This window comes from Eumetopias jubatus, unplaced genomic scaffold (genome assembly GCF_037043125.1).
Source record: "Eumetopias jubatus isolate StellerSeaLion01/CBP00866 unplaced genomic scaffold, mEumJub1_p1.0 scaffold_10, whole genome shotgun sequence".
In the NCBI taxonomy this organism is placed as follows: Eukaryota; Metazoa; Chordata; class Mammalia; order Carnivora; family Otariidae; genus Eumetopias; species Eumetopias jubatus.
Window position 1 is genome coordinate 127624460 of NW_028274816.1, and position 18777 is coordinate 127643236.

General features: G+C 46.2%; 1 protein-coding gene across 1 annotated transcript in view; it reads right to left on the reverse strand.

The window, feature by feature from the left end:
• Window positions 1-13686, reverse strand: part of PRPF8 (pre-mRNA processing factor 8) — a 32872-nt gene extending 19186 nt beyond the window's left edge. Inside the window, exons 1-24 of the mRNA XM_028109038.2 lie at window positions 13599-13686; window positions 13302-13412; window positions 12477-12645; window positions 11336-11500; window positions 10997-11215; window positions 10670-10882; window positions 10418-10543; window positions 10230-10335; window positions 8931-9121; window positions 8684-8803; window positions 8403-8592; window positions 8149-8268; window positions 7904-8038; window positions 7126-7255; window positions 6544-6740; window positions 6209-6415; window positions 5919-6082; window positions 5642-5768; window positions 5329-5521; window positions 4840-5027; window positions 4443-4681; window positions 4075-4221; window positions 3669-3879; window positions 3346-3462 (exon numbers count right to left, since the gene is read on the reverse strand). Coding sequence (XP_027964839.1) covers window positions 3346-3462; window positions 3669-3879; window positions 4075-4221; window positions 4443-4681; window positions 4840-5027; window positions 5329-5521; window positions 5642-5768; window positions 5919-6082; window positions 6209-6415; window positions 6544-6740; window positions 7126-7255; window positions 7904-8038; window positions 8149-8268; window positions 8403-8592; window positions 8684-8803; window positions 8931-9121; window positions 10230-10335; window positions 10418-10543; window positions 10670-10882; window positions 10997-11215; window positions 11336-11500; window positions 12477-12645; window positions 13302-13401 — 3774 coding nt within the window. The 5' untranslated portion in view covers window positions 13402-13412; window positions 13599-13686. The remainder of the gene's footprint in view (window positions 1-3345; window positions 3463-3668; window positions 3880-4074; window positions 4222-4442; window positions 4682-4839; window positions 5028-5328; window positions 5522-5641; window positions 5769-5918; window positions 6083-6208; window positions 6416-6543; window positions 6741-7125; window positions 7256-7903; window positions 8039-8148; window positions 8269-8402; window positions 8593-8683; window positions 8804-8930; window positions 9122-10229; window positions 10336-10417; window positions 10544-10669; window positions 10883-10996; window positions 11216-11335; window positions 11501-12476; window positions 12646-13301; window positions 13413-13598) is intronic.
• Between the last annotated feature and the right edge of the window lie 5091 nt (window positions 13687-18777).

The following is an 18777-nucleotide window of genomic DNA, read 5'->3' on the forward strand; positions in this document are numbered from 1 at the left end:
CCAAAGTGGGTGACATGTCCAAAATCACACTAGCTATGTGATAGAGCTGTGATCTGAACCTGACTGGACTACAGAACCTGTGCTTCTAACCGCTTCTAAACTGTTTCCCTAACCTCTGATACTACTCAGGCTCAAACCTCTCACGTATCTACTCCTTTGATCCCTACACTTTCTTCCAAGGCCTTTGGCCTCTTCTGGTCTCTTCCCACCCCCCACTCACCCCCCAAAACAAATCCAGGATCCCAACAGGGGCGAGCATTCTGCATTCCCCTGCATCCAATCCCTTACCACTCCACAACAGTCCTCTGGCAAACCCCAATCCTGAATCACCTCACCGCTATGATGTATCCACTTTGCCCATCCTGTCGTTGAGTAGCTAAGTGTTTCTGGGAAGAACTCACACTCAAGAGTTGTCCTGGTTTTCTTGAAAACCACCTGGAACACAGTTTCTTCAACAATCCTATAATACCTTTACCCTTGTGCTCAAGTCCAATCCAGGCAAAACTGAAAAATTCGAGATTTACTGTAATTTCCCACTCAACTTTAATTCGCACCTATCCAGACCTCTTTTCTTTTAGGATCAGAAGATGTTTCCCTTTGCTTGCCCTTTATTGTACCCCCACACTCAACTTCTTGGAACACTGCTCCATCACTTACCACACTGGTCTGCTGCACCCTGAACTGCCCCTGACTCCTTCCTAATGGGAACATCCTTAAGTCAATCCCCTTTAAAAATAGCACCTTGACTTAGATCTCCCTCTAGGTGGCACCTGATGTCCTTCTTCCTCTTACTCCAGCTCTGGCAAGTTGCCAGTCCTTGCTGTCTCCACTCCCTCACTTCCCATAAAGCCTCACCCACTGCAATCTGGCTTCTATCCCCACTATTTCTGAAACAGCTCTTGCTAAGGTCACCAATGACGTCCTGACTGCCAAATCCAATGGATACTTTTCAGGCCTTATCTAACTAAAACACTCTTAGGCAACTGACACTGTTAAATGCCCGCCCCAATTCCTGACATCCTTGGCTCTGATGACCCGGCATTCTCCCAGTCTGGCCACGCTGCTGCTAACAGTGTTTCCTATGGTTCCAAATTCATCCCTCTGCTCTTTTCTTTCCTTACGCTTGACCTGGACAATCTTGCTCACTCTTGAGCTTTAAACCACCACCTTCATGCTGACAGACTCCTAAATCTACATCTTCCACCCAGATATCTTCTTCAAGCATCAGACTGTAAAATATCTCATTTGGACATCCTATAGGTGCCTCGAAATTACCCCTCACTGCTCCTTCTCACCTCATTTCTCCCTCAAAAACTTAAAGCTCAAAGAATTTTTCAGCAAATCTAAGAGACCATCAATTTAAGAGGCATCACTAAGGGGGGAAACACACACACGTACATATATACTTATCTTGGAATGGAAGAAATAGATGCCTGCCAAACACCTCCAGCTGGATGTTCTCAGAAACCTCAAACTTGTTACATCCTAAACTAAATCCATTTATCTTCCCTCCTAAACCTGCTCTTCTTCCTGTACTCTTCCAGTTGGTAGTGCCAATATCTACTTAGTCAGCCATGCCAAAAACTTATTTTCCTTTCCCTCTGGCATCCCACCAAAATAAGGCTCTGCTGACTTTCCCTGCTAACTACTTATCAAATCTGCTCCCGTCTCCTCACTGCTCTCATTACTGTCATCAGGAATTCAGAAGTCCCCAAACCTGATCTCCCACCCCATTCCTCTAAACCCATCCCCCCCACAGCTACAAGAGTGAATCACCTAACACAGAAATCTGGAAAGGTCATTTCTACACCTAAGACCCTCACAGGATTCTTAACAAGACATGCAATACCCTCCAGCATCTGGCTCTTGCTTATCTATCCAGCCCCTATTTCTTAACAGTCCCAACTCCACAACCATACTCTATCAATAAACCTGAACCTTGTATAGCCCCACACGTATCATGCTAGTTACCTCTCCAGACATAAGGCTGAAGGAATACCCTCCCCCACCTGCCTCATCACGTTACTTCTTCCAGGAAGTCTTTCCTCTCCCTCCCCCAGACTGGGCTAGAGTCATTAACTTGAGTCTTCTCACAAATTCCCAAATAATACCACAGCTCTACAAACACTACAACCTGTTAGCAGTTCTCTTGTCCATGGATCTGTCTCTCCAACTAGGTAGGCCAGCTCAACAAGAGCAGAGACTCTATCTTACGTGTAGTGTGTGCAGAGCCTTGAACACAGTAGTTATCAACAAATACCAATAGACTGAATGAGTTATATAATTCTTATTATTTGGCCCCTGGAGGGAATAAACCAACCTAAAAAGAAAAACTTTTCTCTTGTACTACACCCCCCAAAAAACATGAGATATTTTAAGTAAGAAAGACTAAGATAATGGGCGCCTGTATGACTCAGTTGGAAGAGCATACAACTCTTGATCTTGAGATCAGGAGTTTGAGCCCCAAATTAGGTGTAGAGATTACTTAAACAACTAAGAAAATGTATCCTTAACAAAAGCATTGTTTGGAGGACAGCCTAAAAAGAACCTGGCATTTCCCTCTCTTTTTGGCATTACTGATGCTCTTCAGAGCGTCAGCCAAGACGTTATGTGCACCATTACGGCAGCATGGAAAGACAGCAGGAAGAGCAGGGTGGCTTTTTAAACCTTACGGAAACTTAAGTATACAGAGCTAACAAATCCCCAGATTATTCTTTCTCAATTCCAGCTGAAGGCAGCTGGGCCTTTGGAAGCAACTGAAAGGGAAAATAAACACTGAGATAGCTAGTTATACTTGCTTTTTAACATACATTATTGTTGGTTAAAAGAGCAACTATATGAATAAATAATAAAGCCCCTGGTAAGATACAAAAAATGAAAAAAAAATTTTTTTTTAAAGATTTTATTTATTTATTCATGAGAGACAGAGAGAAAGAAAGAGAGGCAGAGGGAGAAGCAGGCTCCCAAGGAGCAGGGAGCCCAATGTGGGACTCGATCCCAGGACTCTGGGATCATGACCTGAGCCGAAGGCAGATGCTTAACCATCTGAGCCACACAGGCGCCCCCAAAAATGAAAATTTTATTCAAATTAAAGAATCCAACTTCTGTTCTTACCTTAATTTAGAGTCATCACAACTATGCAGAACTAGGCTGCACATTCCCTACAAGGTATTCTCAGAAAGTACCTGAGTTGATTTGACACTCTAAGCTGCTATACCATAAAGCGTGGAAACTAGTACACTGAGAAAAGCTGGGAAGAAACAAGAGCCAACGAGGGGAAGAGTTAAAAGGGATGGGAGATGGACAGAGGACATGAGGCAAGCTAGGGTTGACTGCCTTATATACCTTGGTGAAGGTGGTAGAGCCAGAGGCCATCAGAATCTGACGCACACGGTTGTGGAAGCGCTGCATTGACTCATCATCCACACGCAGGAAACACTGTGCTGTCCGCTCCTTAGTAACCTAAACCATAAGGTCAAGATTAATTTGTCTCTGATACTGCCGCAGAAGCAAAGACCAACTCTGACCCCCACCCCCCACTAACCCCTACCCACCCAACAAGGCTCAATCGACCAATAATGAAAAGGTGTGATGGTGTTCCGCACCCCTGCGTACCCCAGAGGTACAGGGGTGGTAATGCTAATCCAAGCCCCCTTTCCAGACTGTACCTCATTCTGTAGGTTCCAGACCCCATCCTTGTGGGTGAACTCCTCATAGCTGGTGCGGCATTTAGGTAGGATGCGGCACTCAAAGCCACACATGTTGAACAGCAGGTTGGGGTTGTCCTTACTGTACACAGACACGAAGCTGTTCTCCCACTGAACTGTAGTCACTGACCGTGGCAGACGGTTCTTGATGTCCCAGAACACTGCCCGACCCCTGCTCACAGAGAACATATGGTCACATCAGTCTCCTAGAACTTGAAGGAACTTCCCTCAGAAGGCCAGACTCGCAGTATTCTAGGACAGTACACTCCTCCAGCCCAGGACACAACCTCATAAATTCCCTCTAACTGTTCTCTGAGTCCCTCAGGCTAATGTCTTTCCAGCTCCTGCAGTCCCAATTTAGACTCACAAGTTGACATCATGCTTCATGAGGCGCATGCGGGCATCTCGGGGCCAGCACTTCTTATTATTATAGCCAACGATATTTTCATTGTTGGGGTCAGGATGCTCTGTCAGGTAACGCTGGATCAGGTCCCGAGCCTCATCTGCTGTGAACCTATACCAGGCAAGATGCATTGCTGAGACTGAAATAACCTGGGACCTCATAAGACCTATAGCTCTGCAGATAAAGCCCACCTCCAACCCCCACCCTACTCATAGGACTTCATTCTGTTTTAGAGCCCCAACCCTGCAACAAGTCAACTAAGGTACAAGAGCTTCGTCCAGAGGCTGGGCATATGCCTCAATGCAAGAATAAGAATCCAGGCAAGCCATTACCTGAAGAAAATGTGGATACGATCAATGTATCTGCAGAAGAGACGGATGGGGTGGGCAGCCTCAGTGGCTATGTCCTGGAAACTGAGAAAGTCATTTGGCATCTGAGGGGGCCCAGCCATCTCACTGGCCCGGTGCAGTCCCAATACCAGCAGATCCATCACCAAACCATAGTACTGCACGATGAATGAGGCAAACTGCAGGCCTCTAATGATCCCATAGGAATTTGTATGGTTCATGTCCTAGAAAGAAAGATTTACAACTCTGAACAATTCTTAACTCATGGCCATGTCCCAGGTCTCTCTAGGGCCTATCCTCTTTGGTCCTCCCCTCAGCAAATCCTACCTCAGGGAGCCAGACACACTCCCCGATTCCTTGATACCCTCCCCCCAAGACACACCTTATAGTTTATGACGACATTGTTCTTGGCTGTCATGTAGTCAGCTATGTTGTGGTCTACAATGAGTCGCAGCAGCCTATTAAGCAGGGTCAAGTCGATCTTTTCATACATCTTCTCAAAGCGCGATTCCAGCATGACATTGCACTCACCCTCACTTGTCTCCCACACGTCCTGCAGATTATTGATGCCTGAGGAGTAGGCAAAACAGGTCTCCAGCAGGTTAGAAATTCCAAGGCTAGTGCCTGCAGTACCCATCACAACCCATAACCTTGTCTCACTCCACTCATTCTAAGAGTGGAGTGAGACAAGACTCACTTGTAAGAGTGTCGGCTTTGCTTGGTTTAACATCAACACTACGACCTTGGCACTATGCAGCAAGAGAATAAACTAATTCTACTGCCTGGATGAGAATTTTGATGTAGAACTCAATTCACCTCAAATCAACCCAATTCACCTCATTCGCCAAGGGCAAAGCCAGAAAAACTTTACCTTGGCACCACTTGTAAACAAGCAGAGGAGGTGGTTCTGTGTCAGCAGGCTTGATCCAAGGTGGGAAAAGGCGGCGCTTGTCAGCTTCATACCACAGGTACTGGTCCAGGTAGGCATCAGTGATTTTCTCCAGTGGTTCCACGTCATATACTGGCACCAGGTGGCTATAGAGATCCATGAACTCAATGCCCACCTGTGGGACAAGGAAGCTGGCTTACTTGGATCCACCAATCACCTGAGGCAACCCACTACACCCTGGGGGCCTTGAAAGAATAGCATAGCCAATAGAAAACGTGGGGGGCAGCTTACTCACTTCTTTAAAGGCTCTCTGTGTGAGGAGGTGACGCTTGATGCGGGACAATGCCTCATGGGGGTTGTCATAGGCTTGCTCGATCAGACCTAGCTCCTCCCTCTGAGACTGGTTTAACCGAGACTTCACACTGACAAGGAAACGGGAAAGATGAATGGGAAAACCAATAGGAAGCCAAACCCAGAAAGGACTGAGGCTAAACCGCCTTCCTTTGGACTCTGACAAGGATGCTGTTCTTCCCGCTCTCATCTTTCCAAAGGAATCCACCTATTCTACTCACCTGTAAGCTTCCTTAAGCCGCTCCAAGGCCAAGATGAGCAACTTGGTGTCATGCTTGTAGGAGAGTGGGGGGAATGGGATGGGTGAGAACCTCCGGCTCTCCAACCAATGCACAGTGGTGGTATACACGGCCACCGCTTCCTCCGCTGTGATGTATGGCCCATCCTGCAAAACAGACATGATAATCAGCCTCCCACTGTAGCCTAATCCCTACAGATAAGGCATGGTCCCAACTCTGCAGTGTATCCCTCTGCCCACTCCCCACGTCCAGCCTAGCCTCAGCTGCCTAACCTTCAGGTAGTTGTGCTGTCGCTCCTGTTCTGCCTTCAGATACAGCCGAGTGAGGCGGCCCAGGTTCTTTTTGCAAACAGTCTTATCCACTGTGGCTCCACGGCGGATCCGTTCTCGGTTGTAGTGGGCAGTGTTGGTCCACCAATCAGCCTTGGCCTTCACATATCGAAGGATCATATTCTCGATAGGTGTTGGCAGCCCAGGTACCTGAAAGTACAAAAGGCACAATGAGAAAGGGATAGCAACCACACAGCTCTGAAATGGAGCCCAGGAGTGATAATCCTACCCCCAGAAAGATGATGTCCATGTCTTCTCGGAGTTGGGGCGACACCCACCTTCCAGGGAATGTTGGCCTTCCAGCAGCGCCAGGCTTCACTGAGGTGCTGCAGGATTGTCCGGGCCTTGTTCTGTTTGATTCCCTCAGGCATCATGTCCAGAATATCATGCATCACGGCTGCCCGAAGCTCAAGGTCAAAATGCGACTCCACTCGCTGCTTTGTAACAGTCTTTGCCACCCCCTTAGAGTGTCGGCCTAGGAGTGAAATTGATTAAAAGCACAATTCAATGAGTCTCTACCATCATGCCCCCTCATTAACCACAGTTACACTGAAATCAAAAAGTATAAACAAAGTGTCCATATGCCCAGCATATGCAAAAAAGACAAGCTATCTCAAGACATTCACAACTATGCCTCTGAGAAATTTCCATTCTGCAAATGCAAGATAGCCTCAAGGCCCCAGAGAGGAGCCCAAAAAACAGAATAGTAGGTCAGATTCACTAGAGAATGGGACCTCTTAAGAGGCAATCCAGCAGGAAGGGATTCTCAGTCTCAAACAAGAGCAGGGGATAGAATGGGAACATATGATCTACCCGTGAAGCGATAATAAAACACAAGCCGGACACAGAAAACCACTCACCTTCAAACTGTCGGGCAAGGAGGTTGCCCAGCCACCGCTCCAGCAAAGGGGTGATGCCACGCATAAAAAACAGCCAGACCCGCCAGCCAGCAGCCCAGAAGCCACAGCCAGGGCCCTTCCCTACAGGACCCTATGGTCCCAAGCAGAAATCAAGAAGATAAGTTAGCAATTCATTTAGAGAACAATAGAAAACTGCACACAGAACACATCTTAGACAACAGAGGGGAAAAGAGGCAAAACTCTGGGACCTCAACATCTAAAATGGAGTAAATGAGAAAATTCTAAGGCAGAAACCAGTAACTGAGATTCCCTATTTAAAAGCAGCTTTCAGGACGCCTGGGTGGCTCAGTCGGTTAAGTGTCTGCCTTCGGCTCAGGTCACGATCGTAGGAGTCCCGCATCGGGCTCCCTGCTCACAGGGAGTCTGCTTCTCCCTCTGCCTGCCATTCCCCCTGCTTGTGCTCTCTCTCTCTAGAAAATAAATAAATACAATCTTAAAAAAAAAAAAGGCAACTTTGGGGGGAAGCATTACAATTCACAAAGTGAGGGCAAGCAATGATACTTGTAGAGCCTCTCTCTAACTCGGTCCAGGAAAAGAGCCCTGACTAGACCTGAAAATTAAAATGGATCTGAAACTCAGGGTCCTGAGATGGAGATTGGCATCAGGCTTCACGCTCAGCGTGGAGATTCTGCTTCAGATTCTCTCCCTCCCCCAATGAACGAAGGAATGAATGAATGAACTGGATGGAGAAAGTGAGAGTACGAGGGCGGGGTCCCACCGTGTTGAAGCGGTAATAGATGAGATGCTTCAGGTCCTTGCACATGCGAATCTGCCGCATCAGCTTGTATTTGTACCGGTACATGCCCGTCAGCTGCCCCACGTGAGCAAAGATATACTGCAACCCATCTGCCAGCTGCAACACAATGACCCCATCGGGCTTTAAGCTAGAGCCAGCTCCACGATCAGCGCAGGCTTCATTCAGCTTCCCTACTTGGGGCGGGCATCAGGGATACCTGGCCTCACCTGGAAGGCATCCACATTGCCCAATCGATACTGCACGTGACTGTCCACCACCAGCTTAGTTAAACGCAGAACTTCTCGACACAAATGAAAAGCATTCCCGAAACGAGATTTCTTTCTTTCCTGGAGAAGGTGCCAAGAATAGAAAAAACATTAACCAGCAATGGTCCCGACTGGATCGATGCCTTCCTCAGAGGACAGAGCAAAACCAGTCCATCCCTCAAGCCCAGAAGACTGTTAAGGTACAATGCACACACCTTGGTGGTGAGGGTCTTGACAGGTTTAAGATTGAAGTTGTAATCCAGGTGCAGATAGTTGAGGTTTTTACGGTGAATGAGAAGGTTGAGCATGTTGTAGCCCTGGCGGCAAACCTGCAGCCCCACCTCCACCCAGTCCAGCTTCGTGGACTGAAAGAATTTGGTGGCTTTGAAGGAGCGAAACAGGTACCTGGGGTGGGAATAAGAGGGAAAGGGAGAGTTAGCTTCCTGGTTAGCTCTGGAACAAAAGAAGTCTGAGCAATGACCCTCAGGCACCTTACCTCTTCTTTTGGGCTTTAGGAGGCCGGTGCTTCAGGGCATTCAGCACATAGTACTTCAGCAGTTTCTGGTATGAGACCCTCACTTTCACAGGCTGCCCAGCAGGACAATGCTCCCGATACCTGGGAAAACAAGACAACTAGAGCTAGCCCATTGCTCCCTCTAATCACTCTGGGAAAGGCTGCATGCCCACCCAGTTGGGAGTCTTTTCTTCTATACACCCACTACCAACCCCTCAGGTAGTCTTACCAGTTCTTGACAAGGGGGATGTCCAGGGCCCGGCGGGTGCGACCAGAGCGTAGGTTGAAGGGCCGTGGGGCCCAGAGCAGGGCAATACCATTGGCTGTATTGTCTGTGTAGAGGGGTGTGTCTTTCAGGAAGGGCTCCACAAACTCTGGGAGCTCAAACTCCTCATCATCATCAGGCAAGGGTTCCTGGCTCTGAAAGAAGAACGCCCCAAAGGTTCAGCTCCCAGTGAACTGGGAAGAGAATTGGGATGAGAGGGAAACTCTCTGGGGCCGAGCACAGTGGCTCCATCTACCATGGAAACTGGACTGCCAGACAAGAGAAGCCCTAAAGGGCCAGGGCAAAAGGGGCCAAGGGAGCAAAGAACAAGCCAGGACCAACCAGGAAAGCAAGCATCACTCCTCACACCCCAACGGGCTCACCACCAAAGGCCTCCCAAAGGAGCCTCAATACCTTAAGTAAACACAAAAACTATGCTAGGTTAAGAAGGTCTGTAAAGAACACTGTGGAACATGGGTAAACATCAAAAACATTATTCCAAGTGTAAAAGGCCAATCACAAAAGACTACATATTGTAAGATCCTATTTATATAAAATCTCCAAAATAGGCAAATCTACAGAAAAACTAGGAGATGCCTAGGCAAGGGAGGTTTGAGGGAAACAGAGTGACTGCTAATGGTATGGGGATTTCTGAGATGATGAAAAGGTTCAAAAATTGCCTATGGGAATGGATGAACTACTCTGTGAATAAACTAAAAGCCACTGAAATTGTACAATTTAAATGAGTGAGTTGCAGGTGTATGTGAACTGTATCTCAATAAAAGGATTGTAGAAAAACCCATAATGCACACAGACCATAATATACTATATACAAAGTGCCAATCACAGAAACCCAGATTATACCAATAACTTAGTTTGAGCCAAGCGCTGAACGGTCAAATTAGCTTAAAGCTCAAGCGGAACACTAAACAGAATGACAAACATGTCTCCCGTAGCTGAATTTTGACCTAGTAACACTTTTTTCTTTACCTAGTAACACTTCAGCCACGGTCAGGAAATTTCTCTTCAAAGAGCTAAGGTCAGGGGCACCTGGGCGGCTCAGTCGTTAAGCGTCTGCCTTTGGCTCTGGTCGTGATCCCAGGGTCCTGGGATCGAGCCCCACATCGGGCTCCCTGCTCAGCAGGGACCTGCTTCTCCCTCTGCCTACTCCCCCTGCTTGTGCTCTCTCTCACTCTCTGACAAATAAATAAATAAAAACTTCAAAAAAAACAAAAAAAACTAAGGTCAAATGTTCCTTCTCACCTTGACGGAGTGCCTGTGAGAAATTGGGTTGATCAAAGGATCAAAGTAGAAAGCTGGGAGATCGGGATCCTCAGTTTTGATGAACACAACATTAGGAGTGTGGTACCTAAAATGAAAGAAGAGTAAGCTCAGGTTCTCCCGCCCTGGCCCAACCCTCTCTTTTCCCCCACCTTTGCTGTAGCTCTCACCAGGTCAGGTGGACATGGTGTGGAAGATTGTTGTACAGATAAGGAAAAGCAATCTTGTATTCAGTGCGGATAGGCTGCCGGATGATGATCTTGTTAATATCATTGAATTCATTCCAGTCTTCATCCCTAGGGTACAAAATAAAAGATGAGCAGACTAGTTGGGGAGTTTGGAAACTACAACAGGATCTCAAGGATCAAGATTAGATTTTATTCAACCCAAGGTGCCTATAATCCCTAATATCTCCAACTTACTGGAGATTGATGTCTCGAACAAGAGGTTCAAATTTGGGGCCTCCAGGAATGGCCATATTGAGTGCCTTGGAGGTAAAGAAGGCCTTTAGATCAAACAGATAGAAGTAGTTGTCATCTACCAAGTCTGTCAGGAGCTGATTGGCCAGGCGGTAGAGGGTGGACATCATGGGCAGTGTGAATTGCCAGCGCTGGTAAGTGGAGCCATTCACATACCTAGGAAAAAAAGACAGTCCTATGTCATACCTAGCCAAGCCATTGCTCACCCAGGATTCCTTCTGGATTTCCAAAACTCTCACAGGAGCAGTAACTCCAACCATCATCACTCACTTCCGGCTGTCCCTCAATGGCTGGTGGTCATAGAACCAGTCCAACACAGGGGCATCCTCCTCAGGGTCCAGCTCTAGCTGAATGGCCTCCAGTGGTTCAACATCTAGGATGTTGTCAGCATAGTCCAAAGGTGGCTCCTCATCATCAAAAGGGGGGAAACGCATCCTTTTGAAATGCCTCCGGTCTCTTTTTTCTCGACGCATCATAATCCACATTGACCTAAAAGTCAGCAATGTCACACTATGGTTTCCACCCACTGCCCCCAACCACCACCACCACCACCACCACCACCACCACCTGCACCAACAACAACAACAACCATATTCCAGCCTTTCTCACCCCCACTGGGAGATGTAGACAGGTTCAATGACCCAGGGAATCTCATTGACAAAAGAAATGGCTCCAGTGATGTGGTACAGCACAGGCACGTCCCGAATCTGCTCCCAAGGCATAGGCATGTTCTCCAGGAGTTTGAGGACTGCATGGGGCATGTACTTGAGGGCACTGCAACATTAGGGAGAGAGAATTATAAATGACAAGGTGTTCTGCTACCTGTGCCATGCAGAGAAGCTGCATGGTATCACAGTACCGCATTCCACAGAAAAGCCTGCCTTACAGTCTAAACTCTCAAACTTAGCACACAGGCCCTCCTTGACCAGGAACACTGTCCGTCCCCCCGAGTCTCCCCCCACCCTCGCTCTCCACTTGTGCCACTCTTCCCCTTAAACTTCACAGTCCCACAATATTGGGTTTCTGTCCCTCTATATCAACAGCCGTCCCTCTAAAAACAGCTTTTGGACTACTACACATTCTATACTCTCTGTACCCTCCCGTAAAAAATAATACTCATATTTCATCATAACCATTTTTCTCATGTCTGTCATGCCACTAGACCATAAGATCCAGAAAGGCCATTATTTTCTATTCATTGCTATATCCCTAGCACCTAGCACAGTTCTCATAAAACATTTTTTTATAAACAAAACATCTACGGCTATTTTTTTTTAAATAGCTTATCTTAGACCAATTTATTAAGTGGCTAACATTTCTGCATCCAAATGGAGAAGAGATTTGCTAAGGCCCTCACACCTGTCTTCACTCAGCTTGGGGCCACAGAAAAACAAGAGTATAGAGGCCGTAGGAGTTAACTATCCTGAACCTCAGAATTCTGCTCACTGAGGAGTTACAGGCAACAAGAACATAGTGTCCTGTTATGGGTTTCAACCCATTTAAAGATAGGGACATCTTATCACAGCTTCAATAAATTAGTGCCAGGTCAAGAAAAAAAATTAGGGCAATCAAGAGAGTAAAGGAAGATCTGAAAATTATCACAGAATCCTAGGTTTTTCTCTTCTCTTCTAACCACCAACCGGGGCTGTCATAGAGGATTCCTGTCCCAAAATGATAGAGCAGCTATCCAGGACAGGGAGACGCAAAAGGGGCCAAACTCCAAATGATATAATTCCAAGAGGTGCCTTACCCCAAGTAGACCCTTTTGTCATGGCGAAACTTCCTGTTGGTCATGTCTCCATGGTCTCGAATGATCTTTCTAACATGTTCCGGGGGCATGTCTTCCTTCTGAGCATCCACAAATCCAAACTTCCGCTTTTCCGCATAGCGTTTGGCCTGTAATTGCTGCCATTTTCGGGCTACAAAGACACCTCAGTTTAAACAACTGCATACCCTTAGCCTAATCATCCCCACCTCCTGACCCAGGGTAAGCCCCGGTCAGGATGTATGAGTTAGGGGTGGGCACACAGCAGGAGCACTCTCTTATCTCACTCTGCTTTACTCTTTCCTTTATCACATTTGTGACTGTCCAACACTTTTGTTACAGATTCTTAAGTTTTTTTATTGTCTACCTCCCTCCCTACAACTTAACCCCTGTCAGAGCAGGGTTTTTTTCATTGCTTATTGTGTCCCATGGCTTGGATCAGCGCCTGCAAATAACAGACATCTTATTTTTTTTTAAGATTTTATTTATTTGACAGAGACAGAGAGCACAAGCAGGGGGAGCGGCAGGCAGAGGAAGAGGAAGAAGCAGGCCGAGCAGGGAGCCCAATCGGGGCTCGATCCCAGGACCTGAGGCGAAGGCAGACGCTAACCGACTGATCCACCCAGGGGCCCCAACAGACACCTTTAAACACTTAATTAGATGAAAAAATAAATGGGACTGTAAGTGAGTTGACACCTAATGCTCTGACGCTTGCCAAAACAGGGAAAGGAGTCAAACCCGCTACGCGCACGCGCACACCCGCCCTAAGCCTGCGGGCCCGCAGGCACCGCTCCCGCACGCGTTCTTCACCTTTCTCTTGCAGCTTCTCCTCCGACATGTAATCTGGCAATGGGGCTAGAGGGCCGGGCACCGGGTTACCCGGCCCTCGGTAAGGAAATACTCCGGCCATTCCCGGAGAATCTGGGAGACAGAGAAAGAAAAAAATTAACGAGCAATAGGGCCGAGCCTAGCAGGAAGGCGTCGACACCCCCTGCCTGCAGTCCCGTTTTGCTGAGTTCGCCCAGCCCGGCCCCTCCCAACCTTCCGGTCATCCAGCCGGACCCCATCACGCCTCCCGCAGCCCAGCCCTTTAAGCCCGCAACGCACCCCCACAAGCCCTCACACAGAGCGCCGCTTTCTTCGCAAAGCAATGGCGGCAAACCTACGTCCGCCGCGCGTTCCCAATGCCGGGAAGTACGCAACTCTCGTTCAGAAGTTGATCCAATAGGCGCCCGTATGCTCAAACGGATTAGAGAGCTCACCAATTAGACTTGCAGATAGGGCCAGGGAGGGCGGGTCCATAGGCGGAAAGCTTAAAACGCAGGAGGGTGGGGTCCGGTGGGCGCAAGCCCCGCCTCCACCTTTTTCAGCTGTCCTGGGGCCCTGTAGTAGATGGGCCTTGCCTTACGGTCCGCGACTGGGGGCCATCAGACTACGACAGACCTTATTTTTGAAAAATAAATTTGTTCAAATCTGCGCATTACACTGTGTCTAGTTTCGTAAGTGTAGACTTGAGGTCGGCTAGCTCCGAGTCCATCAGTCCTTTGTTCGTTCGTACATTCATTCATTAAGCCTTCATTTACTGAGTGCCCCGTATGATTCAGAGGCTGGAAATGCAACAGGAGAAAAAGCCAAGCTCATGGAGCTCGTAGGGAACGGGGAGGCCTAGCAACCCAGGATCTTACAATGCAATGTGTTGGGAGTTGGGGGCAGGGCATTTAACCCGTGAAGTCAGAGTTAGACAATGAACCTGGAAAAATAAAAAAGCCTTGGGGAACAACTTTGCTCGGTGTCTTTACCACTCCGCCTCCGTTCCATTTCTTCTCTCTCTGGCAATGATTGCATTATGGAGTATACAGTGGACACCTTATAAATGCTTCTTGTTTCCCTCAGGTTCTGCCTGTCTTGCTGCCTGAATGGTGCTCCATCTCCTGCCATCCTTGTTTCACTTTCTCTCTCATTCTATCCTAACAACTTTATTTATTTATTTTAAGCTTTCTTCATTTATTTGACAGAGAGAGACACAGCGAGATAGGGAACACAAGCAGGGGGAGTAGGAGAGGGAGAAGCAGGCTCCTGACTGAGCAGGGAGCCTGATGCGGGGCTCGATGCGGGGCTCGATGCGGGGCTCGATGCGGGGCTCGATGCGGGGCTCGATGCGGGGCTCGATCCCAGGACCCTGGTATCATGACCTGAGCCGAAGTCAGACGCTTAACGGCTGAGCCACCCAGGCGCCCATATCCTAACAACTTCAAATCTGACTTAGTCAACAGGTAAGTTTGTTTGAACTCACACAGTTTACTGTGGAGGAATTGTAACTGATACAACCTCTCAATCTGGCTAAGAACTTAGGACTCAGAGGTGAAATAATAGAGAAAAATGCAAAGAAGAGTTCAGGCAAGGGCTGGCTGGTGCGGAGATTCACACAGGTCACAGAAGGAAGAGGAGCATTAGTAAAGATTTGATGGAAATGGGTGGGTGTGAAGGATTTGATGGAATAAAGAAAGAGGAAAGAAAAAGGAATCCCAAGTGGTAGAAACTGCTAGAGTTGGAGTTTAGAAAGAGGAACCAATATGGCAGCTCTGAAAACAGCCAATCAGACAGGCAACAATAGAAATTCCACCATCATTATTATTATATTCATCATTGTCATTGTCATGAAGTCCTTCCACCTGTATAAGGTTTACTTGTGTGCCCGGTATTGTTCTAAACCCTGGTAATATCCTACTATTGTCTATGGTTTTGTTAAAAGTACTAATGTCGATTTCTGGTTTTGATTTTTCTGCTATGTCATGTAAGAAGTTCCCAAGTGGGTGAAAGGTACATGGGAACTCTCTGTACTATTTCTTTTTCTGTTTCCAAGATCAAGTCCTGAGCTGAGATCAAGAGTAGGACACTTAACCAACTGAGCCACCCAGTCACCCCTCTTTTTTTTTTTTAAGATTTTATTTTTAAGTAATCTCTACACTCAACGTGGGGCTCTAACTCACAACCCCGAGATCAAGAGTCGTGTTCTTCACTGACTGGAGCCAGCCAGGTGCCCCTGTACTATTTCTAAACAGTATTATTGAGATATAACTTGCATTCCATAAAATTCATCTGTTTAAAGTATACAATCCAATGATTTTTAGCATATTTATAGAGTTGTGCAATTATCATTACTATCTAGTTCCAGAACATTCTCATTATCCCAAAAAGAAACCTTGTACCCATTAGCACTCACTGCCCAATCCCTCCGACCTCCTACTCCTCAGCCCTAGGCAACCACTCATCTACTTTCCAAGTCTATAGTTTTGCCTGCTCTAGACATTTCTTATACTTAGTACCATACAACAGTGATCTTTTGTGACTGGCTTCTTAGCATGTTTTTGAGGTTCGTCCTCAAAATATTCACACGTACACACACATACGCATATATACATATACGTATATATATATAATATATATATAATACATAATATATAATATAATAAATATTCACACGTACACACACATACGCATATATACATATACATGTATATGTATATAAACATGAAATGTCTATTCAGATCCTTTGCCTATATTACAATTGTGTTGTCTTTTTATTATTGAGTTCTGGAAGTTCTTTATCCTAGATACAAGTCCCCTGTCCTTGGGGCACCTGGGTGGCTCAATTGGTTGAGTGTCTGCCTTCAACTCTGGTCATGATCCCAGGGTCCTGGGATTGAGCCCCATGTCGGTTCCCCCGCTCAGCGGGAGCCTGCTTCTCCCTCTCCTCCTTGCTCATGCTCTCTCCGTCTCTCTCTCAAATAAATAAATAAAATCTTAAAAAAAAAAAAGTCCCCTGTCCTTTATTTGCTATGCAAAAGTTTTCTTTCATTCTTAGGGTTATTTTTTCATTTTCTTGATGGGTTCTTTGGAGATCAAAGGTTTTAATTTAAATAAGTTCAACCTATCAAATCGTCTATTGCTTATGATTTTGGTGTCAAATCTTAGAAACCATTGCCTAATCCAACCTACAAAGATGTACTTCTGTGTTTTCTTCTAAGAGTTTTATAGTTTTAGCTCTTACATGTAGACCTATGATTCACATTCAGTTAATTTTTGTGGGTGGTCCGAATGCTTTCTTTTGCATGTGGATATTCCGTTGTCCCAGTACCATTTGCTAAAAAGACTATTTTTTTCAGTTTTGAATTGTCTTGGCCCCTTTGTCAAAAATCAATTGACCATTTGTTTGTTTCTTGACACTGTTTTATTCCATTGATCTATATGTTTATCTTTATGCTCTCTGTGCCATTTTTGCAATTTTAATGTGAGCTTAAAATCATTTCAAAATAAAAAGCTAAAAATAAATAAACTAATTTAATCCTCGAAACAACATTATTATACCCATTTTACTGATGAGAGACCCAAGCTCAGAATGATTGAGTAATCTGCCTCGGATCACATGGCTAATTACACAAAGCATGTGTCAGGTTTTGTCTAACAACATTATATGCGTTAGTTCATTTAATTGTCACAATAATCCAACAAGGTAGCTGCTCCCTTTTTTTTAAGATTTTACTTATTTAGGGATGTCTGGGTGGCTCAGTCGGTTAAGCGTCTGCCTTTGGCTCAGGTCACGATTCCAGGGTCCTGGGATCGAGCCCCGCCTCGGGCTCCCTGCTCCACGGGGAGCCTGCTTCTCCCTCTCCCTCTGCCTGCTGATCTCCCTTCTTGTGCTCTCTCTCTCTGTCAAAATAAAATCTAGGAAAAAAAAAAGATATCATCTCACCATAAGCAACTGTATCCAGAACATATGGGGTTTTTTTGTTTGTTTGTTTAGTAAATTCTGCCCCCAACATGGGGCTTGAACTCATGACCCTGAGATTAAGTGTCGCATGCTCCAGCAACTGAGCCAGCCAGCTGCCCCTGGAGCTTATGTTCTTAAGCATACTGCTATATCATCTCTAAGAAGCATAATTTTGGATGGGAAAATCTGGTCTAAGCTGTAGTTGGTCTTGAATTCCAGAGCTTTGGCAGCATTTTGACTCTGCCAGTAATTTGATCTATTTGCCAATGTTTTCCAAGCTTTTTCTCTTAAAGCTGGAAAACATTTTTGTAAATGGAATAACTTACAAATGAAGAAACTTTAAGACTTAAAGAGTTAAGAACTTCTCTTAAGGTCTCTTAACTGGTCAAACATAGTCTGAGTTAGTCTGATGAAGCTCAGTTGAGTAGCAAAGTGACAAAGCTGAGAACAGATCTGGACAGAAAATATTACCTGTCATTATTATGGACCATTCATTACATCCAAACCAGTCTCCTCATTGTTTATGGAGTTTAAAACTGGACTTGGAGGGGTGCCTGGGCGGCTCAGTCAGTTGGGCATCTGCCTTTGGCTCAGGTCGTAATCTCAGGGTCCTGGGATTGAGCCATGCTTAGGACTCCTGCTTCTCCCTCTCCCTCTGACCCTCCCCCCCCACTCATCTTCTCTCTCGTGCTCTCTCTCTCACAAATATACAAATAAAATCTTAAAAAAAAACTGGACTTGAAGGTGACTGTGGCTTATATAAATGAAGGAGTCCTCTGGCTAGAAATACACAAGTGTTGAGTCTGGAAGCTAAGGTTAGATATTCAATCAACAGACCAAAGCTGATACTAAAGCCATAAAAAGAATGACCGAAAGTCAGAGGAGGAAGCCCAGAGACACAGTCTAGAACAGGAGGATGCCGGAAAAAGCCAGGGAAGTAATAGCTGGAAAGGTTGGGAGAGGCCCACAGGAAGGAAGAGCTTCAAGAAAAGGAAGCCCTCTACCGTGTTAGATGATGCAAGAAGTAGAGGAGGACAGAGAAAGGACGTGATCTTGGCAAGAAAGAATTCTCTGAGCGAGGAGAGCAGTTTCAGAAGAATAATGGGACAGTAAGGTTCCTGGTTGCCAAGGAGGTTCATAAAACAATGAAGACAATGGGAATCAACCATTCATTTGAAAATTTAGGTGTAAAAGAAAAACAAGAATTTGGACTGTAGCAAGAGGGTTAAGAGAAATTGAGATAAGGAGGACGGTAGATTAGAGTCATAGAAGTGGCAGAGGGGTGCCTGGTTGGCTCAGTCAGTTGAGCGTCCAACTCTTGGTTTCGGCTCAGGTCCTGATCTCAGGGTCGCAAGATCAAGGAGTGGCAGGCTCCAAGCTCAGCAGGGAGTCTGCTGGAGATTCTCTCTCTTTCCTTCTCCCTCTGCCCCTGCTTGCACACACATTTCTTTCTCTCTCAAAATAAATAAATAAATCTTTTAAAAAAATCGTTTATGTGTACATATGGGATAAGAT